The following is a 27,218-nucleotide window of genomic DNA, read 5'->3' as shown; positions in this document are numbered from 1 at the left end:
CCACCCACCACCACCACGCCCTTTCTGGGGACAACGGTTGCTCCCCACAGCGCTGGGATGGGCTGGGGGGGTACGAGATGCCTGCAGAGGGGTGGGGGGCTTTGCTGGGGGCTGCCCGAGCCCCCCACCCTGCTGTGGCCATACCCCTGGGGTACCCATGGCGCACCCCCTCCTCCGTCCCACCACGTCTCCAATAAAGTCCATCGTGCGAGCGTGGCGCCGGGCACCTCTTCTTGCGGGTGGGGGTCACCTCCTCCCTGGGGAGCTGAAGGGCTGGGGGGTGGCAGGGCAGCAGTGGCAGCAGCATGTCCCCCCTCCCCTGCAACATCCCGCAGGGTGACAGTGAGGCCCCGGTCCTTATCTCGCATTCCTGGGGCCGGGGTGCCTAATTATGGGCATCGGGCGGTGGTGGCAGGCGGCCGGCCCCCCCCGCCCTGCTCCCGGGGCCGTGGGGGGCCAGGGTGGCAGCACCATGGCCTCGCTCGGCTCGGCCTCTGCGTACCGCCCCGGTGCCTACGGGCAGGGCCACGGCGAGCCCCGCTTCGAGGGTGACCGGCGGCACGGCCCCTTCGGGGCGCGGGCACACGAGGCCTTCGGGTACCCAGGTACGGGGATGGGGGGTGGGGGGGGTCCCTGCTGCCCCAGGGAGGGACCCCAAGGGTTATTTGTCTGCCCAGCACCTGGGCACGGCGTGGGACCTGGGGGAGCTGCGGGGAGCCCCAACTTCCCCCCAGTTCCCCGTGACTCTCTGGACTGTCCTCTAATCCTCACCCCTCCCCAGTCCCTTTGTGCCCCCCCCCCCCCCAAGTCCCCAGTATCCCTGCTGTCCCCAGGCCCACCATGCCCCCAGCTCCCCCCTCCCCAGACCCTTCTGAGCCTCCTGGTGCCCCCCAACCCCTCCGTGTCCCTTCCCACCCCTCCCAAACCTTCCTGGCTGTCTTTATGGCCTCAGCCCCACTGTACCCCCGACCTGGCAGTGTCCCCTGTTACCCTTCCCTTTCCTGTACACCCCCAGAGCCCCCCAGTAACCCCAGCCCCCCCCAACCTACTCACCCTAGACTTTCCTGGCCGTCCCCTGTGTCCCCAGCCTCCTGCGCCATTCCCCTGCTGTTCCCAGGTCATTCAGTGCCCCCAGACCCTCCCTGTGCCCTTGGGTGCCCCCAGACCTACTCTCAGACCACCCAGTAGCCCCCCCACCCCTATCCCAGACCACCCAGTAGCCCACATACCCCTGGGGCCCCCAGTTCCCCCTACAACCCTCCAGCACCCTCAATGTCCCCAAATCCCCAGTGCCATCTGCTACTCCCAGCCTCCCTCCCAGTGTCCCCAGCCTCTCCCACAACCCCCAGTGCCCCAGCCCCTGAGCACCGTGCCCCCATGCCTGGCAGCCCCCCAATGCCCGCAGGGTCCCCGGGTGCCATGTACCCCTGCAGCCTGGGCACCTGGTTGCATGCCCAAGGGGACACCTACCAGGTGGTGGCTGACGTCAGCCAGTTCGAGCCCCCTGACATCGTGGTGACGACCTCCAACTGCCACATCACCATCCAGGCCGAGAAGGTGAGGCACCCCGGGGGGCACCACCCTCCCCCCAGCCATGGAGCAATGGGAGTTCTGCCCCACAGCACCCCTCCCTGCAGGGGGGTAGCTGGGAATGGCCCCTGCTGGCACTGGGGTAACTGGGAGCTGTCCCCTGGTGATGGGACAACAAGTAGCTCCTGCTTCACTGCACTGGGATAACTGGGAACTGCCCCTGCTGGCACTGAGATAACTGGAAATGGCCCATGCTGGCAATGGGGTAACTGGGAACTGCCCATGAGGCACTGGGTAACTGGGAACTGCCCCACTGAGCTCCCTCCTGAAGCCGGGGTGACTGGGAGCTGCCCCATCACCAGCACTGGGGTAACTGGGACTGTGCCGTGCCCCTCCACGCCGGCGCTGCCTCCCCGCAGGTGGCTGAGGACGGCACGGTCTGCGACACCTTCACCCACAAGTGCCAGCTGCCCGAGGACACAGACCCGCTGTCGGTGAGCTGTGCCCTCACCGAGGCCGGCACGCTGGTCATCACCGCCCAGCGCCGCCCCGGTGCCCGCCCCGGCGAGCCCCCACAGCCGCTGTACCGCAGCGAGGCCACGCTGTGACCCGGCACCGGGTAAAGGCTTCTCGCCCCGAGTGATGCCAACCCCGGCGCCGTGGCGAGGCTTGGCCGGTTCTGCTGGCCGTGCCCCCTCCCGCCTCCGGCCCTCGGCACTCTGGCTCCATTTATAAAGTCCTTTTATTAAATTAATATAAAAATCTCTGTATTTACACAGGGGTGGGGCGCACAGTGGAGAGGCGGCAGGACCCCCCCCCTTCCCAGCCATGAGGCGCTGGGGAGGGGGACAGTGCCCACCCATGTCCCCATGGGCACCCTGCCCTGACTCCCCTCTGCCCCACGTGTCACCCCAAGCAGGGACACTGGGGTGCCCGTGGGTGGGGGGGGTGAGGGCAATGGCTATGCTGGGGGGCACTGGGGCTGGGGGGGGCAGAGGTAGAGAAGTGGGGAGCCCCAAGAGCTGGCAGGGAGGTGGGGGGCACAGGCGGGCTGGGGGGCACCTGGCCAGCCCCTGGCACTGGGAGGGGGCAGCAGCACTGGATTGAGGGTGCCCACCCGTACGCCGAGCCTGGCACGGGTGAGCACAGGGTGGGCACAGGGTGGGCACAGGGCGGGCATCCCCGGCACCCGCTGGGGCCCCCCGTGGCACCTGGGGATGCAGTGGGATCCCCGTCTCACTGGCCCTTGGGGGTGTCGCTGTCGCCCCCGGGGCCGGCCTCGCGGGGCATGTGGTGGTGCCGGTGGCGGTCCCAGAGCTGGCGCAGGGCCGTGGTGTCGGGCTCGCCGGCGCTGGCCGTGCTGTCGCGGAAGCTGGCGAGCGGCGGGCGCACCTTCACCCCCTTGGCCGTCAGCGAGCCCTCGATGGCCTTGCGCAGCTGCGGGCACCCCAAACCCATGGGCAGGCAGCTCCGGGTGCCCCCCACCCCGTATCGCCCACCCTCCTGCCCCCCTTGCTCACCTCCTTGAGGGACACCATGCCCACGAGGCGCCCGATGCTGGTGACGTACGCGTGGTCCAGCCCCAGCAGCGAGAAGATGGTGTGGGTCTGCAGGAAGAGGGGGCTGAACTGGGGGGTCTGGGGGGGGGTTTGGGGATGGGGGTGACCTGGGGGGGCGCGGGCGCACCTTGTGCAGCGAGGTGTGCTCCACCAGCTGGAAGGGCGCGGGGTCGATCTTGGCGCTGCTGAAGTCCACGGGCTGGTCCAGCTGCTCCTCCTCCCACTCCAGGATCTGGGGAGGGGGGACGCGCCGTGGGGCAGGGCGAGGGGGCACAGTGCCCCGGGGTGCCAGCCAAGGCCCCCCCGCACCCCAGTGGGGTCTCCTGGGTCTCCGTGGGCAGGAGGGTCCTGCCTGCCCCTGCCCACCCCCTCACCTCCGCCGCAGATATCTTGTCACCCAGATCCATCTCCTCCTGCAAACGAGGTGAGCGTCAGCGGCCTGGCAGGGCGGCAGGAGCATGGCTGCACGCCGGCTGCAGGCAGGGAGCGGGCAGGGTGCCGTGAGGCTGCAGGCAGCGTGGCAGCAGTGATTGGGCAGGGCATGGGCAGCACATGAAGGCAGGGAGCAGGCAGGTTGCGGGCAGGTTGCGGGCAGGGAGCGGGCAGGGAGCAGGCAGGGTGCGGGCAGGGAGCGGGCAGGGAGCGGGCAGGGAGCGGGCAGGGAGCGGGCAGGGCGCAGGTCTCATAACATGATTGGTTGAGAGGACATAGGTCACACCATGATTGGCCAAGGCAGGACAAGCCAGGCTTGTGATTGGTGGAGAGAATGCAGGCTGTGCCATGATTGGCTGAGCAAAGTGGGTCATACCATAGGTCACACCATGATTGGCCAAGGCAGGACAAGCCAGGCTTGTGATTGGTGGAGAGAATGCAGGCTGTGCCATGATTGGCTGAGCAAAGTGGGGCAAATCCCATGGGCTGTGACTGGCCGAGAGGCTCTGGGTCACGCTACGATTGGCCGGGGAGGTTTGGGACTAGGAGGACGTCCACCGTGATTGGCTGAGCAGAATCGGGACAGTCTGAGATTGGCTGCACAGAAACAGGTCAAACATGATTGGCCAAGCAGAATCTTGCTAGGCCCCTGATTGGTTCAGAGAATCCATCCTGGGCTCCAATTGGCTGAGAGGAGCCGTGCCCAGCCTGCGATTGGCTGCAGCTTACCATGGTGGAAATACGGACGTGTTTGGCCTTGCGATAGGCCGTGCCCTGGGCCTGGCACCACGTGGGGAGAGACGGCGGCGTTAGGGCATGGTCGGGATGGCATGGGCAGGGACGGGCAGGGACGGACAGGGATGGGCAGGAATAGGTAGGGACGGGCTGGGACGGGAAGAGATGGGCAAGAATGAGGAGGGATGAAAAGTGATGGGCAGGGACCAGCAGGGATGAGAAGGGGACGGGCTGTGATGGGCAGGGACGGGTCGGGATGGGCTGGGATGGACAGGGATAGGCAGGGATGGACAGGGATGGGCAAGGATGGGCAGGGACGAGAGGGGACGAGAGGGGACGGGCAGGGATGGGAGTGATGGGTAAGGATGACAGCGGGTTGAAAGGGCGAGGCAGGGTCAAACAGTATGGGAAGGGCCAGGCAGGGATGGGCAGGGACTGACAGGGATGGGCAGGGATGTGCAGAGCTGGGAAGGGACGGGCAGGGATGGGCAGGGACGGGCAGGGATGGGCCCTCACCTCAGTGGGCTCTGCGGTGGGGTTGGCACAGAAGAGGCTCTTGAGGGCGATGCCGGTGTGGTCGGCGGTGCCAGCTGCGGGCAGGGAGGGGGTGTCAGTGGGGGGGTGCGGGCAGGGGCCAGGGGGGTCCGGGCACAGACTCACCTGGGGGGGTCTCGGCCAGGCTGCTGGGCACCCGCTTCAGCGCTGGCTTCAGGGGCTTGCGGGAACCAGCGCGGGCCGGGGCGCCCGAGGAGGCCTCCGTGCTGATCTGTGGGGGGACACGGGGCGGTGGGGGCACAGCGGCGGGGGGCACCGGGGCCGGGCATCCCCCCAGGCGGCCGCCCCCTCACCTGGAAGCGGATGCCGACGTCGGGGTGCCGGTGCCCGTCCTCGGCCAGCACCTTCTGCCGCAGGGCCTGGAGCCGGCGCTGGGAGCTGAGCTGGTGGCCAAGCAGGGCCCCCACCTGCGCCCGCTCGATGGAGCCCAGCAGGATCATGGACTCTGCCGGTGGCAGCGAGGGGCCATGTTGTCTCCCGATGCCCCCTTTGCCATCCCTCCCTCCACCATCCCGGCACACCCCACGGCCGGGGCGGGCGCCGGCACAGCCCCTTGCCCGCATCTCACCGGCTGACTCCACCAGCGGCAGGTGCTTCATCTTGGTGCTGCGCAGGACGTGCTGCAGGTCCCGGTACTTGCAGTTGAGGGTGACGTAGCGGATGTCCCTCACCATGATGTCCTCCACCCGCATGTTGTATTTACTGCCCAGGCGGGTAACGGTGGCCTCAGGGTGATGCCACCCCCTCCCCTTGAGCCTGGCAGGGGGCTTGGGGACAGGGCAGGGGACACACACTCACTCGTGGTGGCCCCAGCCCAGCTCGGGGAGGTAGGGCAGCTTCTTGATGCGGATGATGCTGTCGTAGAGGGAGGGCTGGAGGCTCTGGGCCACGGCGTTGGCCAGGATGACGGCGATCATGACGGGCAGGATGTGTGAGATCTGCCCCGTCAGCTCGAAGACGATGACGGCCGTGGACACCGTGTGGGTGACGGCGCCCGACAGCGCAGCCGCCCCTGCGTCGGTCCCCAGGAGACACAGGGGTGGCCGTCAGGTGCTGCCTGCTGGGCTGGGTCCCCTGCCCTGGGACAGCCACCACACCCCGAGCCCTTGGGACCTCCTGGGTCACCCCCACTCCCTGGGGACACCATCTCAGCCCTGGGGGACTCAGTGGCTCTTTCGAGCATCTCCAAGTGGTGCCCAGTGTGGTGTCCCTGTGCCGTCCCAGTGCTTACCCACCACGGCGTAGCCCCCCGGCACGATGCGGTAGGTGTTGCTGTCGGTGTGGATGCCATCAGGGAACCAGGCTGCCATGCTTTCCCCCACCAGGCGCCCGAAGGCCGCCCCTGCCCGCAGAGAGGGGCTGGAGGTGGGTGTGGGGGCTCTCCTGGCACCCAACCCAGCCTCACGCCTTCTCCTCTGCCCTGGCACTGCTGGGGAAGGGGACACCCAAGGACACCCATGGGTGCACCAGCAGGGGCTGGCAGGCAGCTCCCTCCTCCTGCCGCATCCGTTCGGGGTACGGGTTCTCACCGATGACGAAGACGGGCATGAAGGCTCCGCAGGGCACTGGGATGGTGGTGGCCAGGGCTGACATCCAGAACTGCACAGGGGACACAGGCACCCATTAGTTGCTCCTCCCAGGGAGCTCCATGCCAGCACCTCCCTGGTGGCACCTTGGTGTCTCCTGGCCAGGTTCTCTTAGATGGCATGTTGGCAGCACCCAGGTCTGGGAGCAGCCACCCAGTGCCTCCTGGTGCCACCTTGCTGGCAATAATCTCGCACCTCTCTAGTGGCATCCAGAAGCCCCTGCCCAGAGCCTCCTGGTGGCATCCTGGGGCTGACAGGGGCAGGAAGCACCCACCTTCATGAGGATGAAGACAATGAGGGTGACGAAGATGTTGGAGCGGGGATGGTGCCAGGCCTCCAGGATGCCCAAGTACTCGAACTCGTCACCGAGCCCCTGCTTGGCCCACGTCTGGTTGTCGAAGAGTGTCACCAGGGTGTCCTTCTGGGTGAGCTGGCAAAGGGCAAGGGGTCAGCCTGGGCTGGCGGTGGCCCCCGGGTGGGGACCGGTGTGCCACCCCACGGTAGGTACCTGGCCGGCCATGAACTGTCCAAAGCCGGGCGGGAAGGTCAGCGTGGAGATGAGCAGTGTCACCAGGGCAGGGAAGAGCAGGCGCCTGGTGGGATGGCACGGGGCGGAGGGTGACGTTGGTGCAGCCCCGGCTCCACTGCCCCAGTGCCAGGGACCGCCGAGCACCTACTTCTTCATGAGGAAGCGGTTGATGGTCCTCTGACGGCGCATGAACTGCACGATCTTGCGGTTGAGGTAGACGAAGAGCGCGCCCCCGAAGCCACTGGCGATCCTGGGCAGAGGCAAGAGGTGAGCACCCACGTGTCCTGCTGCCACCACCATCACCACCACCAGCACTGCCACTGCCACCCTGGGGCCATGGGACAGGCACCATGGCCGCACTCACCCGATGACAGCGAAGGCGGGCAGCTCCTGCAGGTCGAAGGGGAAGTCGAGGCGGAATCGAGTCTTGAACAGTGCTGTGATGGTTTCTGAGAGGGGTGGTGCGGGTCAGTGGGGCCGGGTGGGGGACCCCCGTGACCCCCATCCCACCGAAGGTACCTTCGTCCTTGTTCCAGACGGCGAGGACACGGAAGATGAAGGCGCTGAAGGTGGCAGCAAAGAAGCCGCGCCAGTAGTTACGGACGGCGAAGAAGGTGGAGGTGACCTCGATGCTGAAGAGGACGCCTGGCACCGGGGGGGGGGAAGCGCACAAGGGAGGTGGCAAATCCCAGGCAGGTCCCTGGCGCCTGGCATGCTTCCCACCCCGAGCCCACGCTCGTGCACAGCCCGCGGGGGTCCGGCCGGCCCCACGGACACACTATGGGGCGGTTTGAGGGCCTCCCTGGCAAAGCACGCGGCTGGTCCCCGGCTGGCGGCAGCAGGCACGGCGGAGCGGGAGTCAGCGCGAGCAAGAGGGTAGTGCAGGGACGTGAGGAGGCACGTGGTGGGTGGCGCTGGGGTGGGGGGCACACGTGGATGGATGGGGCAGCGCGGCAGGCAGAGGGCAAGGAAAGAGTTAGACACGTCACCAACCTACGGGCAGGGCTCAGCGGGGCCGGAGCAGGGGCTCCCTGGAGCGCAGGGCGGCGGGGGAGAGGACGAGAGCAGACGTTACACCTCCGGGGATGGTGCCTGCTCCTCCCTCCTCCTCCTCCCCGCGGAGCAGCACTGCCCTCTCCCACGCCAGCCGTCCTGGGGGTCCTGCTTGCCTCGCCGGGCGGACCCCGGTGCCCGGGTGGGATGTGCGTGGGGGTTCGGGGGGCCCGGGGTGACCCTACCTCCGATGGGGGCAGCGAAGCAGCAGCCGACACCGACAGCGCAGGCGGCCGCCAGCATTTCGATGTTCCTCGCCTCGTTCTGTGGGCGAGCCGGGGGTGAGCAGGCATTGCCCCCCTCCCCACCCCGGGCACTGCCAACCCTGCTGGGGGCACAGGCAGAGCCCCCTGGGGCCAGCCCGCCCTGCTCACCTCATAGATGCCCCCGAAGAGGGAGAGAAAGCGGCTGAGCAGGGCTGCGCACATGCTGGCGATGTGGACGAAGGGACCCTGCAGGGACAGTGGCGGGGTGCTGAGGACGGTGACCCCCCCGGCCCCCTGCCTGCCCTGCCCTGGGCACTGCTCTCACCTCCTTGCCCAGGGGCATGCCGCTGCCCAGGGCGCATGTCAGCCCGATCACCTTGGCCACGAAGGTCTTGAGGGTGAGGTATTCCTTCAGCACGACGCCCCGCAGGATGGTCTTCATCTCAGGGATCCCCGAGCCTGGCACCGTGGGGACAGTCCTGACCCACAGCCGTGGCGGGGGCACACTGGGGAGCCCCTGCCCCATAGTTCTGGGGGGTTGCCTGGTGCTCTGCCATCCCCCACTGCCATAGGGAGATCCCAAAGACACCTCTCCCCACAGTACAGTCTGCAGGAACAGCCCCGTGGCCATGGAGGGACAACCCCAATCCATAGGGACCCCAGTTCCACAGCCCACAGAAGACCCTCTGAAGACCAGCCCATAGCTCTTGGAAGACCCTCAGGACCCCCAACCCCATAGCCCAGGAGGACATCTACCCCATAGACCCCAGGAGAACCTTTGAAGACCATCCCATAGCTCTTGGAAGACCCTCAGGACTGCCAACCCCATAGCCCAGGAGGACACCCATGCAGCTCCCAACCCACAGCCCCAGGGAGGGGACACCCTGTTAGGGCGCAGGTAGCCCCCTGGTGCCTTACCCACGGCCTGGGGGGCGAGTATCTGGGTGAAGCCAGCTGAGAAGGTGATGAGGACGGTGGGGTAGGTGACCCAGGCCAGGTACTGCAGCAGCACGTTGGTGTCCAGGCCCCCGTACATCCACTTCTGGGCTGCAGGCACAGTCGGTGAGGCAGGTCATGGGTGGCAGGGGGCATGCACAGCCCTGTGGCACGGCCACCACCTGCCCCTCCCCGGGGAGCCCACCAGGGCCCACTCACCTTGGAGGCAGGTGGCGATGGCGAAGTCCATGGCCCAGCTGACCAGTGCCATGACCAGCCCCAGGAGGATGAGGAAGACCCAGTCCTCGCCCACCTTGGAGATGAGGAACTGCTGGCACTGCAAGGCACAGACTGCGGGAACAAGGGCAGGCTCAGGGCCGGGCGCCCCGGGGATAGGCACACCGGAGCCAGGCTGGCAGGGACACGAGATCCCACAACTGGTGGCACCGACCCAGCACTGTCCGGCGCGGGAGCACCGCCATGCCCAGCTGTCACAGCCGCGCCGTGGCCACCGGCGGGCAGGACCAGAGGGCTCCAGCCGTGCACAGCCGCGCACGGCGCCGCCGGGCACGCGCGTCCCACCAGCACGGCCCCGCTGGCACAGCCCCAGGCGGAGGGGCTGGGGGCCCCCGGTCCCTGTGGCGTGCCCGGCTATTTTGGGCCATTGTGTCCCCACTGCCCGGCGGGCAGGTGGCATTGTCCTCGGCGCGGTGTCCCGTGACAGCCGGAGAAACCCTACCCGCTGTGGTGGGGTAGGCAGCCGTGCCCAGACCAAGTGCTGCCGTGGGGCTGCGCCCACGGGCATCCCCCACCCCGTGTCCCCGTCCCCGGTGGCCCTTACCACGGCAGGGGGCACAGCGGCCCTGGGTGTACTCCAGAGGCTCGGAGGGGCGGCGCGGCCGGGGGGTGCCCCCCTCCCCGGGCTCCTGCTGCAGCCGCAGCCGGGCCGCCTCGTCCTTGGCGAAGGTGCCCAGGTCCTGCGTGTAGCGCCCGTACATCTGGGGGACAAGGAGCGGGCAGGGGCATCAGGGGGGGCTGGCACCCCGGCTCCTATGCCCAAGTGGGCAAACTGAGGCAGGGGAGCGGTGGGCATGCTGGCATGGCCTCCCAGCACTGAAGGGTGCCAGGCAAGCGGGCAGGTGGCCGTGGTGCCCCCAGAGGAAGGGGCAGCAGTGCCTCCGGAGGTCGCCAGCTGCCCACTGGGGTGTGGGAAGGGGCTGGGCAGATAAGGTGCGTGGGTATCGATGGCGATTGCTTCACCCACGCGTCCAGCGCAGGCAGCTGGCACCACCGGTGCCGGTCCCCAGCCCTGCCCAGGTGCCCTGGGCTGGGCTGGCAGAGGGTGGGGAAGGGCCTCTGGTGACGGCAGCACAGCCAGCCTGGCTGGGCGACTCTCCGAGGGCTGATATTGGGGTTGTGCTGGTGCTCTGCGGGCACCTCCCCTTGGCATCGCTAAAAGCAGGGCTGGGTCCCCCGGGAGGCAGGCTCAGCAGGCCACACATGACACGAGCTGGCTGGTCTCAGCCGGCAGCCAGGAGGGCAGTGGGGGGGCAAGGGCATACCCCCAGTCCCAGGGGAGGGGGGGGCACAGCGTCAGGCACCGGGTGGTCCCTGGGCCATGAAGAGGGGATCCGGGGAGCAAGGGGATGCCAGGGGCTCCATGCCCACGTGGCGGGCACCCCCTCCTCCTCGGGTGCCTCTTGCCTGGCCACGGCACGTGGCCTGGCCCTGGCCGGGGGGGGTGGCCCTGGCAGTGTCCCTCGTGCTGGCCAGGAGCTCTTTGTGCCCATCCTCCCCGCCAAGCCGGGGGCATTTGTCCTGCGCTGGCGGGCACTGCCAAGGACTCGGTTGCTTGGTTTCCGCCTCGCTCCCCCCTGACATGACCTGAATGCCAAGAGCCAGAGGTTGGCCCGGCACAAAGGGAGGCTTCAGGGCCGCGGGGCCCCCTGCCAGGCTCCCACGTCGGGGCGACGTGAGCCCCATGCCGATGGTGTGCCCACCCGCCGTGCCGTGCTGGCGCAGCGCGTGGCCGCCCAGCCGGGGTGCAGCCGCCCTCCTCCCCAGCACGGCCCGGGCCGGTGTCTGGTGGAGGGGCAATGCCACGGGTGGGCACCCCGCTTGGCACGTGGGCAGCCCAGCCCCGGCTGCTGGCGGCGGTGCCCACCCGGGACACAGGGATCCCGTTCACACCCCCTGGCTTGGTGGCACGTGCCAGTTCCCCGCGGGGACGGCGTGAAGGTGCATTTCTCACAGGGCATCGCTCCCACCCCAGGTCCCTTTGGCAGGGAGCACGAAGCAGCCAGAGCAACACCGGGTGGATTCTCCGCTGTCTGATACCTGGGCTGTGCTCGGCAGTGGAAGGCAGGTGGGGAGGGGATGGGACATTCATGCGCATTGCTGACCCCCCTCCTGGCACAGATTTCCCCCCAAAGCCCAGCTCAGCAGGGGCTCAGCGGCTCCTCACCCACGGAAACGTGCCGGGGGAAGGCACGAGCCGGGCGCTGATGCCGGCACAGCCACTCTAGGGGCTGGATCCAGCACCGGCTGCCAGAGGAGGACCCCGGCCCCGCACGGGCCCGGCCTTCAAAGGCTCCCTTCGGGCCAAGCTTGTTTCCTCTGGCAGCCGAAGCGGGCCGGCGCCCCAGGAGTGCTGTCCCCTTGCCAAGCGCCTGCCTCCCCCAGCCCCGCCGCCGCCCCACGGCCAGCCCCGGCCAGGACCGGGGCACCCCGAGGCTGAGTGCCCCCCGAGTCGGCTCCGTGCCCACCTCCTGGGGCTGTGCCAGAGGCTGGCACGCTGTCCCTTGCCACCCCGTGCCACCCCGCAGCCCTGTGCCACGGCCCCGCAGGCAGGGCATGGGACCCCCGGGGTGCCCCGTGCCGGGCAGCCCCAGCCGCTGTGCCCACAGACCTGGCACGGCCGCAGGGCTATGGTGAAGGCCAGTAGTGGGCTCTCTCCTTCTTCCTCCTCCTCCTCCTCCCCCCCTTTGGGTTATTTTTCCACAAAGGCCTTTTGAAACACAAACAGCCCCGGGACTCCGGCCTCCGCCGTGCAGCAGCTGAACAATCACAGTGCCGGGCGGGCAGGGAGCGGGCACGGGGGGGGGGGCCTGGCGGGGGGCACCTGGGGACACGGGCATGGGCCACGGCCCCTGTGTCGGTCCTGGGCTCCTGACTGAGGGCACCGGCCGTGCCGCAGCCCCCCGGGCCGTGCCAGCCCGTGGTGCCCACTGCGCCTGGGCGATGCTGCGCCTGGGGCGGGTGCTGGCATCTGGTGCTGCCGTGTCCCCGTGCCACCCTGTCCCATAGCACCGAGCTTGCCTGGCAGCGGTGCCCACCTCTGCATTGCCAACCTTCCCCCCAAAACATGATCCCTGGGGGGACATTTAAAGGCGGGGGCCCCCGGGCTGGCAGCGGGCAGGCGGAGGCTGGGGGGTGAGTATCACGCTGCCCGTCTTAGTCGGGCTCTAATCGCCCTGAGCGGCTCCGCAGTGAACAAGGGCAGTTTGTCAAACTTAATCCCCCTGCCCCAGGGGCCCTTTTCTCCCCGTCACGGCAGCCTGGCACGTGGGGGGCACTGGGGCTGGTACGCACCCCAGAACCCTTGGCACGGCCGGGGGTTCTCACGGGCACCCGCCCAGCATGGGGTCACGGCCTGGGGAGACCTTTAGGGCTGGGGCTGTGCCAGGCCCCAGTGGCACCATGGCCACAGCACCCCAGGGCTGGTGAAATCTGTGGGGGCAAGGACGTGGGGTGAGTATGGGCACGGCTGGGCACAGCTCTGCAGCCTGGCTGTGATGCCCCGGCTGTGGGCACAGGCAGCAAGAGCTGTCCCTGGGGCAGTCTGGCTCGGACCAGCCCATACCAGGCTCCGGCTGTATCCTGACCCTCCTGGCAGGTGCCGGCAGGAGCTGCTGGTGGCTCAGAGGCACTGGGGAGGGCTGGGCACCCTTCCTGCCCGGCATGTGCCCAGGCAGTTCTCAAAAGCCAGGTGTGAGGCTTTGGGTCAGAAGCCCACACCCAGCCTCACCCACGAGCCCCAGGTGGTTTCATGAGCCTTGCCACAGCCTAAAGGCCATGGGGATGGGTGCCCTGGGGCGCCCAGGGCACGGGTGCTACCCCGCCCGGAGGAAAGGAGGGCAAAGTCTGCCTGTGCCACGCAAGGCTGCCCGAATGCCAGCCCGGTGTGCCTCTCCCCTCCCTCACTGCCCGCAGGCTCCCTCGCCCCGCGGTGCCCAGCTGGGCTGGCCCCTCTGCCCACCTGCGGGCACAGCACCGAGGGGGGCAGCCCGGTGCTGGGGCTGGGGGGAAGAGGCTCCCCCATGGCTTGCACCAGACAGTGCCGCACACCCCTGCTCGTGCCCCCGGCTGCTCCCCGGCTCAGCCCTGCCAGGGAGGCACCACAGGGCTGATGATAAGATCGTGGAAACGCTGGCACAGCCAGGGCTCCCATGGCCGGCCGGTGACCCGCAGCCACCCGACAGTGACGGGGAAGGGGCGGCTTGGGGTGGGCACTGAGGGGGACCCCTAGACAAGGGCTTTGGGTGCTCGGAAAGACAATGCAGAAGGTGCCTGGCACAGCAGTGCCTTGTCGCTGCCCCGTGCCCGTGTGCCAGGTGGGCAAGCCTCAGCAGGGCTGGCCCTGCTCGCAGAAATCAGCTCAGGCTCTCAGCAAACTCTGGCAGCGGTGGGCACGGGTTCCTTGCAGTGGGTCAGCCCCCCACCTCCTGTCCCTGCCTGTCTGAATGCCTTTGCCAGGGCAAAGTACCCGTTTGCAGAGCCGCCCCAGGCAGAGGCCAAGGAGAAGCACCTTTGCCCAGGACGTCCGAGGGCCGTGGGCAGCAGAGGGGCTGTGGGCTGGGCAGGGTGGGAGGATACCACGGGACAGCTGGGCACCCAGGTGCCAGCAGGGAGGCCTCGGAGGGGAAGGAGTCATAAACATGGAGCTAAGGTTGCACGCAGGGGAGATATGCTATCTTGGGGGCAGAGGGCTGGGGACACACAGCACAGGGGGTGAAGGGTGCCCGGGCGGTGCCTCCAGGAGCCCCCGCGGGGTCGGCATCACCTCCCCAGTGATGAGGGGTTTTGGGGGGACGAGGTGTGTGCAAAAGTCCCACCCTGGGGTGGGGGCTCCGTTGGGCTCCTCCACCACCGGGGGGGCTGCGGGGTGGCACCCCTGCCCCGTGCCCTGCCCAGCCACAGCCCGCAGACAGCACCCAAACCGGGCACCGCGGGGCTCCCCGGCACTGCCACCCTGAGCGGGGCAGCACCCCCAAACCGCCCACCTCCCCCAGGCACCCCGCTGCGCCCAGTGCCTCCCCGGTGCCCGCTGCCCCCCGGAGCGCCCCGGTGCCCGGTACCGGCCGCACTCACCAGGGTCTGCTCATACTGCAGCTCCCGCTGCGCCTCGCTCTCCGAGGCCATGGTACCGCCGCTGCCGCCGCTCCTGGCCGTGCCGGTGTCGGTGCCGGTGCCCGGGGCGGCGGCGGCCGCTCCTCCCGGGGCTGTGCGGGGCGGACCCGGGGCACTGCCCGGGGGAGGGACCGGCCGCGCTCCGCCTCCGCCGGCAGCGCCCGGCACCGGCAGCCAGCCCCGGGCAGGGCAGGGGGTGCCCGGCCGGGGGGCTCGGCCCCGCAGCGGGGTCCCTTCCACCGGTGGGCAGCCGGCGGGTGCGGGGTGGGGGGGGCTAAAAGGTGCCGTGGGTACAGCTCCCGTGGGACACGGTGCCCCACGGGCACAAGGGGCTGGCACAGCCGCTGCTCCCTGCTTCCCTGGGGTTTCTCGTGGGCAGCACGGCGGGGGCACCACGGGCAGCCAGCCCCCAGGCTCATGGCTGGGGGGCAGATCTGGGGGGCAGCGTACCTGAGGTCTTGGCATAGAGGGGACAGGGAGGCCCATGGATGCCCATGGGTGGCGGGGCACCTCGGCACTGTGGGGGCTCACCAGGGGTACCCCCAGGCTGGCAGGGAGCTCGTCCTTACCGTGGTGCCGCTCAGTGTCCCGGGACTGCCAGGGAAGGGGGGTGGGCTCCGCTCTTCACCGCCGAACCGTCCGGGCAGCAGCAGCTCAGCCCTTGCCGGAGGGGCACACGGGCAGAGCTGGGCACCCGCAGTCCTCGGGCGAGGCGCTCCGGCATGGCAGGCTGGCTGCCGGGACCTCCGCCTCACCGCCGCCCTGGGCTGGTGGGGCCGAGCTCGCCCTCCTCCCCCAGGCACCGCATGGCGCCTTCGTGGCAAGAATCCGGTGCAGGGAAGGACGGATCCGTAGCACTGCCGGGCTGGTGCTGTGGGACTGGAAACGGGCTAGTTCTCACCACCCAGGAGCCACCCTCCAGTTTGACGTCGGCACCCCCAAGGCTGGATGATGATGGCCGGGCTGGGGGCTGGGATATGCCCTGCGCTAGCCTGGGAGGGTTCATCGCCGGACACGAACTGGTTTGCGGCAGGGAGGTGGTAAAATGGGTTGCTCGCTCATTGTGTCCCTGGGCACGGAGCTCCCTCCTCGCTCATCAGCTCCTGGCACTGCCCCACAGCAGCCGGGATGCTCATCCGGAGGGGCAGCCCCGTGCCAGGACACATGCTCTGCCTGCTGCCACCAGCGTGCCCGGCCATGGGCCACCAGCACACTGCAAGGCCACCACGGGTGCTGGCACAGCCACCTGCATGGCCGTGGGCATGCACGGGGCAGGACACGCAGCTCAGCGCCCAGGGCTCTGTGCCGGTCCAGTATGCCCCAGTGCCATCCTCCTATTGCCCTCCCACTGCCCTAGTCTAGCCCAGTGTCGCCGCTGGTGCAGTTCCAGTATAGGCTAACACAGTCCCACTATAGCGTTGCTGTTGCGCCAGTATGCCTCAGTGCTGTCCCAGTAGAGCCCAGTGTTACTTTCCCTATAGCTCTGGCCCTGTTCCAGTATAGCTCTGGTGCTGTCCCAGTCGTCCCAGTGTGTCCCAGCACAGCACAGTGATGACCCCAGAGGTGTCCCAGTCCCCCACACTGGGGACCAAAGGGCAGGTGGCAGCATTGGGGCTCCCATGCGTCCCATGAGGCCTTAGTCCAGTGCAGCTGTACTGGGGTGACTGGGGGAGCCCTGGCACTGGTATGGGTGGCTGTGTGGCGCACACAGCACTGGGCACTTGGCTTGCTAGGGGTGCTGCGGGCAGGCGCCGCTGTGGGCGTGAGCTGGCTTGGGGCCCCGGGCTGGGCTCTTTGTGCCACCGCGGAGGTGTGGGGGACAGAGCCCTGCTGTCCCTGTGCCAGCAGGCACTGTCGCCAGGCGCTGCGTCTGCAGCCCCTGCCCTGGGCACAGGTAGAGCCGACATCACGGCCGGCCGTGGGCACCGGACCCTGCTCTGGTCCTGTCCACTGCCACCCTATAAGCACCACCCCACAGCCCACCAGTGGTGCTCCCAGCCTGGCACTGGCTCCCAGGCCCTGTGCCCCCCATATACCCCCCCCAGCATACGCACCCCCAAAACCAGCAAGGCCAGGGCCTGTGAACCCCACCAGAGCCCAGCGTGGGATGCAGGGGCACAGCCCTGTGCCTGCTGCTGCCAGGAAGAGGCAGGGAGCAGGGTGGGAAATATCTCTGGTTTTAATAAATACATCGGGACCCCCGTCCACGGGCACCATAAATTATGTGACGAGCCCGGCCGAGCCGGGGAGGGTGCAGCGAGACGGGGGCTGAAGGGATTTTACACTATGTACAAGGTGGGCACGATGCCCGCTGCGCCCGCCGGCCAGGGGGGCTGCAGGGGGAGGGCAGCGGGTGCCCTCCACCAGCCCGGCCGCTGCCTGCTGGCACGAGCGGGCAGGGCAGCCTTGGCATCGCGGCCGTGCCGAGACGGGGTGCCCAGGCTGGGTGCCTGGCCCCATCCACCCCGCCGTGCTCCTCTGTGCCCCCCTGCCCTGCACGGGGGCGATGGGCGGCGGGGGCCCCCCATGGCCACCCGGCCTCGCTGCGTGCTCGCCCCGCTCCAGGCAGCGGTCACTGCTCAGCGGCTCCGTGCCTCCGCCCGGGCGTCGTGGACCTTCTCCCGTGCATCCAGGGGGGCATCTGGGGCTGCGGGGATGGGGAAAGTGGGGCTGAGAGGTGGGCATGGTGGGTACCAGGAGGGCGTTTGGGTGGGTCCTAGCCCAGGCTCGGCACCCAAGGGGGTCAGGGAGGCGCGCGGGGCACTGGGGGTGCCCGGGGGAGCGGTGCCCACGTGCCAGGGCTCGCACTCACCGCGGCACTTGGCGCAGCAGGGGTTGTCCCTCCTGGCGGGGTTGGCGCAGGTGGCTGGAGGGCACTCCTGGCGCTGGCAGTGCGTCTCCCCTGACTGCAGGGCAGAAAGGGGGGCTGAGCATGGGATTTGGGGGACTGGCAGCTCCCCAGGGTGCGGTGGGTCCTCGGGGTGCCGCCCCAGGCTGCTCTCCCACCCCTCCTCGAAGCACTGGGGACAGGTGGCACCTTCTCCTTCCCCTGGTGCTGCCCAAGGCCTGGCACACTCACCACACACCAGCATAGGATACACTTCATCTCTCCGAAGGGGGGCACGGAGGGGTGCCAGCTCTCGTTGTTGAGGTACCAGCGGCGCCCGAAGCGGCACGCCCGCGGCCCGTCCGCCTGCATGGTGTCGGCCAGCTCGGGGACACTCTTCTCCGGGGCTGCAGGAAAGGGCACTGGGAGGCTGCCCGCCCGCGGCAGGGGCACCCCGTGGCATCACCGGCGGTGGCACGCAGGGGCCGTGCCGGGAGAGCGGAGGGCAGGAGCGGGGTGCAGGTACCTGGGCACTGCTTGCAGCAGTCGGAGGGGCTGGCGCGCACGGGGTTGGCACAGGTGAGGCGCGGGCACTGCACCTTCTCGCAGTGCACTTCGCCCGTGGTGCCCTATGGGGAGCGCACGGGGCTCAGGGGACAGTTGGTACAAGGCACGCACCCCCTGCCCTGGTTTGAGCCCCTGCTACAGTGCCCGGTAGCTGAGGGCACCCATGGGTGCTGGGGCGGCTCTGCCACCAGACCAGGCTGGGGGCTGGGACCCACACTCACCTTGCACGTGCAAATGGCACATTTGATGAGGCCGAAGGGGGGCACGACAGGGTGCCAGCGGGTGCCAGAGCCTCGCCACGTCTTGTCCCCATCAAAGTAGCAGCCTGGGAGAGGAAGAGGAGGAAGAGGTGGGCACAGCCCCTGTGGGGGTGCCGGGGATGCTGGGGGCGCAGAGCTGCTCCTCCAGCCCGTGCCCGCTGGGACTCACCCTCACTACTGTCTCGTGCCCGCTCCAGCTTCAGCTCCTCCTGCCCCAACTTCTTCTCTGCAAGGAAGAGGAAGGCCATGGAGGGGAGGCACACGGTGCCAGCAACAGAGGCTCCGAGAGGGACCCCCCACCTCCTTCCCACAGTGAACCCCCCTGCTCCCCCAGCCCCCTGCCTGGGACCCCCGGGTACCTTCGCAGACGGGGCAGCACAGCTCCTCGGGGTGCACCTGGCGGGTACAGTTGAGGGGCTGGCACAGGATGGGGTCGCAGATCACCGTGCGCTTCTAGGGGCAGCAGGTACGGGGCTCGTTACAGCAGGGCACTACTGATGGGTGCTGCCCCACCATCATCCCCCCCGGCCCGTACCTGGCAGCTGCAGATGGAGCACTTCTTGTCGTAGTCAGGTGCCCAGTGGGTGCCGTGCGCCCGGTGCTGCCCTTCAAAGAAGCAGGAGTTGGGGTCTTTCTTCAGCTGCTCCAGGTCCCTGGTCTTGGTGCCCTCGGAGAGCTCGGCCTCTCCCAGGGCCTCCCCCGGGGCCAGGCGGGTCCCTCCTGCGTGGCAGCGGTTGGGGATGTGTACCTGGAGGGGGTCAATGAGCATGAGGGTTGGCACCGCCGGGGGACCCCGCTTCCCTTGCCGATGCCTGGCTGCCCTCCATGGTCAGGGCTGGTGGAGGAACCACCCGTGACCATGGTGCACATCATGGCGGGCTGCTGGGACCATGCCACGGTGTGCCCTCCATCCTGTGCCCTTCCCACCCTGCTCCGGGCAGCGCCACCCGGCTGGGGATGGGTACGGGTGCCCTGCCCAGATGAGGACCTACCCGTCCCCGCATCTCTCCATTGGGGTGGGCTTTGGTGCTGACTTGCAGGAAGGCAGTGCCCTGGGCCAGGTGCTGCAGCAGGTCGGCGTCCAGGTCCTTCACCACCCCCTGAGCCTGTTGGGGTGAGATGGGCACCGAGAGGGGCGTGAAGGCTGGCCCGGCCTGCGCCATGGGGTGCCCCAACCAGGTGCCTGCCTCACCTCGGTGCTGTAGAAGCCCTTGAGCAGGCGCTTGTGCTGGTGGGGGTGGGTGCCCATCTCGCCCAGCTCGGCCACCCCGTGGAGGTGGGCGCTGACGGTGCTGTCGGCCGGGCGGCCCAGCCCCGCCACTGAGATCTCGTAGTGCAGGTGGCAGTGCTCGTCCAGCGAGAGCCAGGCGTGCCCCCCGGCCCCACTGCCCACCGGGGGGGACACCAGCTGCCCCGCCAGCGCCACGGGCATCTCTGCGCACAGACAGGGGCCGTGGGGGGAGACGGCGGGGGCGTGGGGTGGGGGGCTGCCCCACTGCCCCTGTTGCCACCCCCGGTGCCCCCCGGGTACCTGTGTAGCGGGCGAGCAGCCCGCTGTAGGGCAGGGAGATGACCTGGCCTCGCAGCTCGCCCTCTGCCCAGTCCTTTGTGGCCACGTTGAGGAAGAGCTCGTTCTGCAGCAGCATGTGGGCATCGCGGGCGCTAGGGCTCTGCCAGGTGCCCCGGGCCTGCCGCCGGCGGGACACCACACGGGTCGGGACAGGGACTCACTCAAAGCCCCTGTGCCATGTCCCCCCTGTGCCACCCAGCGCTCACCAGCCCGTCCTTGTAACTGGGCGTCATGTCGAACAGGACGTTCCTCTTGCTTTTCCGCCGGGGTTTGGTCTCCAGCGTGATGCCCACCACCTCGCTGGCGGTGCCCACCACCTGCACCTGTGGGCAGGGTGCTGAGGGGCAGTGCTGGGCAGGGGAGGAGACACCTCTGGGACCCCCAGGAGGGAGACGGGTGCCCTCCACGTACCTGGTACTCCAGGGTGCCATTCTCATGCAGCGCCAGCTTGGCTGAGCCCACGGCCCCCGTCTTGGTCGGCAGCAAGGCGTCCGCCCCGCACAGCACGCTTTGGATGGCTTCAGCCCGGGGAGAGAGGCACGGGGGGGTGAGGTTGGCATGGGGGGGCACGGCCACCCCCCCTGCGCCCCAGGGTGCCTGCCCCATGCTCACTGTCACAGCTGCGGCGCGTGGTGATGGTGCCCGCCAGCTGCCGAGCGTGCCGGCCCTCCGTCTCGGCCACGATGCGGAGCTGCCCCTGCACCAGCCACTGCAGCTCGCGGGCAGACAGGTCGGTCAGCACCTCCGCGAAGTCGGGGTCCTGCTCGGGGGGGGGCACGGTGCCACGGCTCAGCCCTGGCATCGCGGGCACCGCAGCTGCCGGGGATCGTGGGGAGCGGGGTGGCTTTACCTCCGCAGTGATGTTGGTGCGGACCTCCCGCAGCTTCTGGCCCTGGTGCAGGATGCGGACCAGCAGCGGGACCCAGGGGGATTCTGGCCATGGCAGAGGGGGTTGGACCCCACTGTTCCCCATCTGCACCCCCACATCCCTGCACAACCCACATCCCAAACCCATCCTTCTGCACACTGACCTCCACGCCCCATGCACCCTCCAGCCCCCATAGGTACACACCACAACCCCCCCACCCACGCACACCCCAAATCACGCAACAACCCCTACGCACACCTCAACCCCCACCCCCCCACGCACAGCCCCTATACCCACCCTGAGCCCTACACCCAGCCCACACACCCACCCTGACCCCATAGATGCTGACCCACACACATGCCATGCACCCCCCAGCCCTACTCAGCCCCCCCGGGCAGTGCCAGGCCCTGTGGGGTGCCCATGCCCACCCTCACCCCTGGCGCCGGGCTCCAGCAGCCCCCGGGCCATGAGGATGAAGTGCAGGTTGTTCTCGGTGTCGCTCAGCGTCAGCATGGCCATGCCCCCAGCGCCCAGGTGCGTGGGGTCCGACGAGGTCAGGATGGCACCAAAAGTCTCTGAGCGGGGAGAGGGGGCGTGAGGGGCATCCCGGTGGGCACCCGCCGGGTGGGCACGCAGGAGCCAACCTTACCTGCGAAAAGCGCCCGGTGCTTGAGGACGTGCCCATGGACCTCTCCGGAGGGCTGCGCCCGGGTGACAAGGGACACGCGGAGCTGCTCCCCGCGCAGCAGCTGGACGTTGGCCTTGGACACCGTCCTCCACATCCCGCAGAGCTGCGGGCGAGGGCAGGGCTGGGCAGGGGCTGGTGGGCACCAGACGCCCGGGCAGGGGGAGGCAGGGGCGCCGTGCCCCCCCGCCCTCCCAGCCCCTCTCACCATGCCGTCCTCGGGGGCAGCGCTCTTCTGCACGGGGTGTTCGAACAGCACGTTGCCCTCGGGGTCACTGAAACGCACCCGGCTTGGCCGCCCCAGCCTGCGGGCACCCAGGGGGTGAGCAAGGGTGGCACCAGCCTGGCTCAGCGCCAGGCACAGGGGTGCAACGGGGAGGGCACATGGGATCGCCCAGCAATTTTGGGGTGGGCAAGAGAAGGAAGATCCCCCCTGCGGTGCCAAGCGCCGTGCTCTGCCCGCCCCCGGGCTGGCCCGATGCCGCCGTCCCACCGGTGCCAGCCAGGCACGGGTCCCCTGGGCTCCCCTGCCCCGGAGCGCTGCCAAGCTGGCACCGCACAGGACTGGGGGTCCCCATGGGGGACGGTGGCAGGGCTGGACCTGCCGGGAGCCGAGCGCTCGGGCCCAGCTGTAAATTAGGAGCATTTTCGGCTCCCTTTGGCTCCCCCGGTCGGAGCTGGAAATTAGTCACCACTTTACTATGCGAAGGGGCCTGGAAGCGAGGAAGAGCAGCAGAAACTGGAGCGGGAAGGAGGGAGGGAGAGTAGAGGCTCCGCCGCGGGCAGGCAGTCGGGGAAGGCACAGCGAGGATGGGGGACCCCGGCGGCAGAGCCCGCGGGGCTGCACGGCCTCAGCCCCGCTGTGCCCGCGTCCTCTGCGGGGCCCTGGAGCCGTTCCCGTTTGTTCCCGCTCCAGATCTGGAGGCGAAGGGGTGAGGCCGGGCCGGCGCCATGGGTGTGCCGAAATCCCGGCTGCTCGCCCGGGCTGGACCCCCAGCACATCACCCCCCTCCCCAAATCTCTCGCCCTGCCAGTGCAAGGCTGTGGCACCGCTGGGGGGCGTCGGAAGGGAAACTGAGGCACAAGCACTGTTGCATCCCCCCCTTTTCCAAGCGGTGCCCGCTGTGCCAGCCTGGCGGGGGACAGGACTCACCGCTCGTAGCTGATGGAGAAGAGCAGGTAGGAGCGCAGCAGGGTGAAGCGAGCCTTGGCCACCGCGCTGGATGTGGGGTGCCAGGGCTCCGGGCCGCTCGTCAGCAAGGCCACGAACTCTGTGGAGGGAATGACGATGATGGTGGGGGGCACAGAGGGGTGCCCTTGGCCACTGCTGCCTGCCCGGGTGGGTGGCTCACCTGTGCGGGCATCGTCGCGGGCCAGCCCCTCGGAGCTGAGGTAGGAGCGGTCATTGTAGGGCTTGTCCAGGTTGTCCTCCTTGTCCTGGAAGTACTCGAAGGTGTCGAAGGCAGGTGCAGGGCTCTTCTCCGGGGGGCCTGGCAAGGCTGGCATGGTGTGGGCACAGGGGGGAGACCATTGCACCAGGCTGCTTGTGCTCAAGAGCTTGGGGTGGGGGCGGGCAATAAAAAGTCCCCCCTCCCGAGATAAACCAAGACGTGCCCTGTAAATAACTGCGGGGCTCTGTGCTGGGGTGCCCGGGGGCACACGGGACATAGGCAGAGGTACAGGCAGGGTGCTTAGCCCTGTGCACCCTCTCTGCACCCCTCCCAGGGTGGTTCGGGGATGGCTGTGCCCATCAGGGCTTCCCCCTGCCCAGCACCTTGCGATCACCCCAAGGGCACTGGAAACCCCATAACAAAGCGAACAGCCCTTTTTGGGGGGGGTGTGCACAGTGCCCCCTTTCCCATGCCCACGAGGGACCCCGGGGGTGCAGGGGGGCTCCCCACAGGGAGCCACCCACCCGGCTCACCTTTGGGGCAGGTGTGGCAGCAGTGCCCAGGCAGCAGCGTGGCCCGGGGGCAGGCGGGCACGGGGCAGTCCTGCTTCATGTTCTTGCAGTTCACTTTCCCCGCTGGCTTTCCCCGGCGATTCCTCTGCTGCGGTGGGGAGAGCCCGAAAGAACCGTGCCAAGGTGTGCCGAGCTGTGCCAAGGTGTGTCTCCCCGGCCCAGCCTGTCTCCCCCCATCCTGGCCCACCTGGAGCCCCCGTGGGCAGCCTGGACACCTTGCGCAGCCCCCCTGTACGGCAGCCAAGCCCGGGCCCCCTCCCCACGGCCCCCAGCCCCCTGCCCAGCTGTGTGCGGCCCCTCCAGCCCCGGCCTCGGGGGGCTGCTTGGAAGGAGGGAGGGGGCCGGGGGCCATCCCCGAGGAGGAGGAGGAATGAAGCCTGATCCTTTAAACCCCCCTTCTCCTCCCCACTGCCGCGGCGAGGGGGGGACATCCAGGTGTCCGGCTGGCTGGAGGGATGCCCGCTCCCCTTCTCCCTCGGGCGGGCGGGTCTGTTGAATGGAGGGGTCGGCCTCCCCCCCCTGCCGGCCCCCTCCCTAGCAGGGCCGGATCCTGGGGGATCTCCCAGGGGAAGGGGGGTCCCGGGGGCACTCACCGGCTCGCAGTGGCAGATAACGCAGCGCATGACCCCGAAGGGCTCCCCCAGGTCCGGGTGCCACGTCTCCTCCAGGGCATAGAAGTGCCCCCCGAAGGCGCAGCCTGCAGAGACACCCCCCACACCCACCCACCCGCCACCACCGCCACCACCGGTCACCTCCGAGCCGCGGGCACCCCCCTGCCGTAGCCCCGGACCGCGGCCGGCACCGCCCCGCCGCCCGCTGGGCACGGCGGCTGCTCCCGGTGCGGGTCCCGGTGCCGGTGCCGGTCCCGACCAGCGGAGTGCGGGCCCGGAGCGGGATGCGGGGTGCAAGAAAAGGCGGGGGGGGGGGTGTGTGTGCAGGCATGCGGTGCACGGCCGGGGTGCGGGTGGCAGGGAGGGGGGATGCACGAAGGGGGGGGGTGCGGCAGCGGCTGGTACCGGACGGGGGGTGCCCGGAGCGGAGGAATGAAGGGGGGGGGGTGTCCTACCTGCCGCCCCGCCGGGGGGCAGCGGGTCCGTGTCGGGCCGGATGGGCAGGGCGAGCTTGGGGCGGGCGGCGCGGGCGGGCAGGAGCGGGAGCAGGAGCAGGAGCGCCGGCAGCAGCAGGGCGGCGCGCATGGTGCCGGCCGGCCGGGGCCGGGGCCGGGGCCGGGGCCGGGGCCGGGACAGCCGCGGAGCGGGAAGGGGGGGGGGGCGGGCGCTGCCTGTCGCCGCTGCCGCTGCCGCTGCCGCCGCCTCTGCCCGGCCGTCAGCCCCGGCTCCGCTTTATAGGCGGCGGCATGGGCAAGCGGGAGCTGCGAGCCCTGTGCAAACAAAGGCCCCGCTAATGAGGCGCAGGCAGCGGCCGGCCCGGGGGGGGACGCACCCCCCGCTGCGCCCCGAACCCCCCCCGGGCCCCGTCAGCCCCGCCGGGAACGGGCCGTCCTGCGGCACCCCGGGGCGCTCAGCTCCCCCGCCGGGCACGGGGTACCCCCGGGGTCGAGGGGTCCTGGGGGCACCCCCATCCATCCCCCCCCCCCCCCCCGGGCATTGGGTACCCCCGGGTGCAGAGCATCCCCACTCACGCACCAGCCCCAGGGCAGGGGGTACCCGAGGGATGCCTTCATCCACATACCCTCCCTCAGGGCACGGGGCACCCCCAGGGGCTGGGCATCATGGGGACACCCCCCCCCCGAATCCACACAAAACCCACGGGGACATAGGGCACTATGGAGACACCACCGCCACCATCCACACCCCTTCCACAGAGCTTGGGGTGTTCCTGGGCTCTGGACATCCTGGGGATGCCCCCCCAGGACATGAGCTCCCCAGGAGCCCCCCATCCACACGGCCCCTTGGGGAATAAGGCATTGTGGGGCACACCCATTCAGTTGCCCCCCCTTCCATCCATACACTCTCCCCTGGCATGGGGCATGTCCTGGGCATGGGGCATCCTCAGGTCTCCCCATCCACATTGCCCACCTTCAGGCATGAGCCCCTGCAGGGCTCATTGGGCCCCCCCCAGGCATGGGACATCCTGGGGACTCCTCCATCCCCTCAGCCCCCTCCGAGGCCACTCGGCACCCCCAGGACATGGGGCACTGCAGGGTACTGTCCATCCACACCATCCCCTGCAGTGCGGGGCCCCCCTGCAGCGTGTGGACCCCCTGCAGACCTCTCCCTCCTCGTCCAGCCCCTCCCAGGACATATAGATCCGCCATCCACTCAGCACCCCTGAGCATGGGCCCCCAAAGCATGCCCCCCCCTCCAAATCCACCCTGCACCCTGCAAAGTCACATATACTCCACAACTTGGGCCCTTCACATCCCCAAATCCCCCTGGCTCCTGCCCACTCTGGGCAGAGGAAGGCTCCAGAGCCAGACCCTGGGCTCCTGCCCACCAGTGGCAGAGGCTGCAGAGGGACAGGAGCCTGGACACCTGGGTTCCCTTGCCTGGGGAGGGGAGGGGGCAGCCATGGAGGAGGCTGAGAGAGTAGCACCCAGCACTGGTCCCGCTCTTCACCCACGTGTGCCCAGGCTGGCAAGGGTGGCGACGGTGGGCAATGAGCAGATGCCATGGAAAAGCCTGGGGACACCATCATCCAGCTGGGGAAACTGAGGCACACACCATGGGGAAGGGGGGCGGAGGGGAAGGGGGGCGGCAGGGAGGGGGGTGCCAGTGTGTGCCACCCGTGTCCCTGCCTTGCCACCCCCACCGAGGGTGGGTGGCGGGTGTGTGGCAGGCGGGCGCCCGGGGAGGGGAAGGCGGGTGGGGAGGGGAGGAGGGGGAAGCGTGGGGCTGCCAAAATCAACTCCGGGCGGTACAAACACCCGGCCAGCTGTGCGGTGTAGCTAGGGAAACACGGCACAGCTGGAGCACAACAGGCCCCTGCCTCCCCTGAAGGCTTCTCCTGGGCCTCCCCGCAGCCCGGCGAGCAGCTTGGGGGGCTGCAGCCCACCGCCCCGTGCCCCCCGTGCCAGCCCGGCTGGGGTTGCCCATCCCCGGTTTACCCACGGCTGCCCTTTCCCCTTCCCTGACCCGGTTTGGCACGTGTCCCGGTGCAGCGGGCACCTCTCCCGGGGAGGGCAGCGGGGCGAGGGGGCTTGGCCGTGCCGGGGCAGGAGCTGGCGTGATGCAGCGAGGAGCAGCAGGGCTTCCCCTGGCGGGATGGCCCGCTGGCATCGCCAGGCTGGGACGCTGCCAGGGCCCTGGGCATCCCCCGGGCATGGCCAAGCCCAACGCCCTGCTGCCCGCAAGCACTTTCTGCAAGTGGGGACCGTGCCCACCAGCATGGCCCCCCCAGCCCCGTGCCCTCCCCACCGTCCCCAGTGGTGCCACTGACCTGTCCCCTCTCTCTCCCAGCGTCCCTGCAGCGTGGTGGCCAGGGGAGGGCTGGGGGCTGCGTGTCTGTGCCAGCGTCGCCGCTCGGTGCCCGCTGCAGAGCAGCAGCAGCCCTGGGGGATGCAAGCGGGGCTGAGCGGGGAGGAGGCGGGTGATGGCTCCCGGCCGCCCCGCCAGTGCCAGGAATCCAGCGCTGGCTCTGCGCACCCAGAGCTCGTCACAGTCTCCTGGCTCGGCCGCGGGACGCAGGGAAGCGGCGGGGGAAGCTCCCTCCCCTTTCCTGGGGAAAGGAAGGAGAGACGGGGAACCCGCCTGGCCGCGGCCCTCGGCGTGGGGGAAACTGAGGCACAGGGTGGCAGCGTGGGGGAGAGGGGAGCTGTGAGGGTGGCCCGGCACTGCCAGGCTGGGACCGGGGTGGTACGCTGGCACGGGGGCTGGCAGGGCTGGAGGGTGCTGGGCATCCCTGCCCGGGGAGGGGGCATCGCCACTGCAGCGGGGGCACGTGGGCAGGGAGGAAACGGGTGCCCCAGCCATGCCCGGGCATCCCCCG

The 27,218-nt window shown here is 69.5% G+C and overlaps 3 protein-coding genes across 3 annotated transcripts; 1 reads left to right on the top strand and 2 right to left on the bottom strand.

Moving 5' to 3' along the window:
• Positions 1–472: 472 nt before the first annotated feature.
• Positions 473–2,138, top strand: LOC137666846 (heat shock protein beta-7-like). Its single transcript, XM_068407104.1, has 3 exons — positions 473–605; positions 1,406–1,557; positions 1,950–2,138. The coding sequence occupies exons 1-3, from the start codon at positions 473–475 to the stop codon at positions 2,136–2,138; spliced, it is 474 nt and encodes a 157-aa protein (XP_068263205.1).
• Positions 2,139–2,766: 628 nt separating this feature from the next.
• CLCN2 (chloride voltage-gated channel 2) lies at positions 2,767–14,557 on the bottom strand. The gene is made up of 24 exons (XM_068406236.1): positions 14,492–14,557; positions 9,963–10,119; positions 9,341–9,472; positions 9,104–9,232; positions 8,511–8,644; positions 8,354–8,431; positions 8,165–8,243; positions 7,446–7,571; positions 7,291–7,375; positions 7,075–7,176; positions 6,906–6,990; positions 6,672–6,827; positions 6,341–6,410; positions 6,043–6,153; positions 5,610–5,823; positions 5,380–5,513; positions 5,105–5,256; positions 4,917–5,022; positions 4,773–4,846; positions 4,251–4,301; positions 3,464–3,502; positions 3,217–3,321; positions 3,051–3,137; positions 2,767–2,967 (listed from the first exon to the last, which is right to left on the bottom strand). The coding sequence occupies exons 1-24, from the start codon at positions 14,540–14,542 to the stop codon at positions 2,767–2,769; spliced, it is 2,658 nt and encodes an 885-aa protein (XP_068262337.1). The 5' UTR covers positions 14,543–14,557.
• A 2,513-nt stretch (positions 14,558–17,070) lies between these two features.
• CHRD (chordin) lies at positions 17,071–24,466 on the bottom strand. Its single transcript, XM_068406664.1, has 23 exons — positions 24,337–24,466; positions 23,864–23,967; positions 23,232–23,358; positions 22,660–22,806; positions 22,461–22,578; positions 21,516–21,612; positions 21,272–21,413; positions 21,057–21,197; positions 20,605–20,687; positions 20,367–20,514; positions 20,166–20,272; positions 19,961–20,077; positions 19,716–19,872; positions 19,377–19,618; positions 19,177–19,290; positions 18,720–18,932; positions 18,544–18,637; positions 18,354–18,410; positions 18,146–18,249; positions 17,884–17,986; positions 17,610–17,764; positions 17,343–17,436; positions 17,071–17,177 (listed from the first exon to the last, which is right to left on the bottom strand). The coding sequence occupies exons 1-23, from the start codon at positions 24,464–24,466 to the stop codon at positions 17,110–17,112; spliced, it is 2,862 nt and encodes a 953-aa protein (XP_068262765.1). The 3' UTR covers positions 17,071–17,109.
• Between the last annotated feature and the right edge of the window lie 2,752 nt (positions 24,467–27,218).

This window comes from Nyctibius grandis, chromosome 8 (genome assembly GCF_013368605.1).
Source record: "Nyctibius grandis isolate bNycGra1 chromosome 8, bNycGra1.pri, whole genome shotgun sequence".
Lineage (NCBI taxonomy): Eukaryota > Metazoa > Chordata > Aves > Nyctibiiformes > Nyctibiidae > Nyctibius > Nyctibius grandis.
Note: the sequence above shows the minus strand (reverse complement) of the source record. Positions and strands in the feature narration are given on the sequence as shown.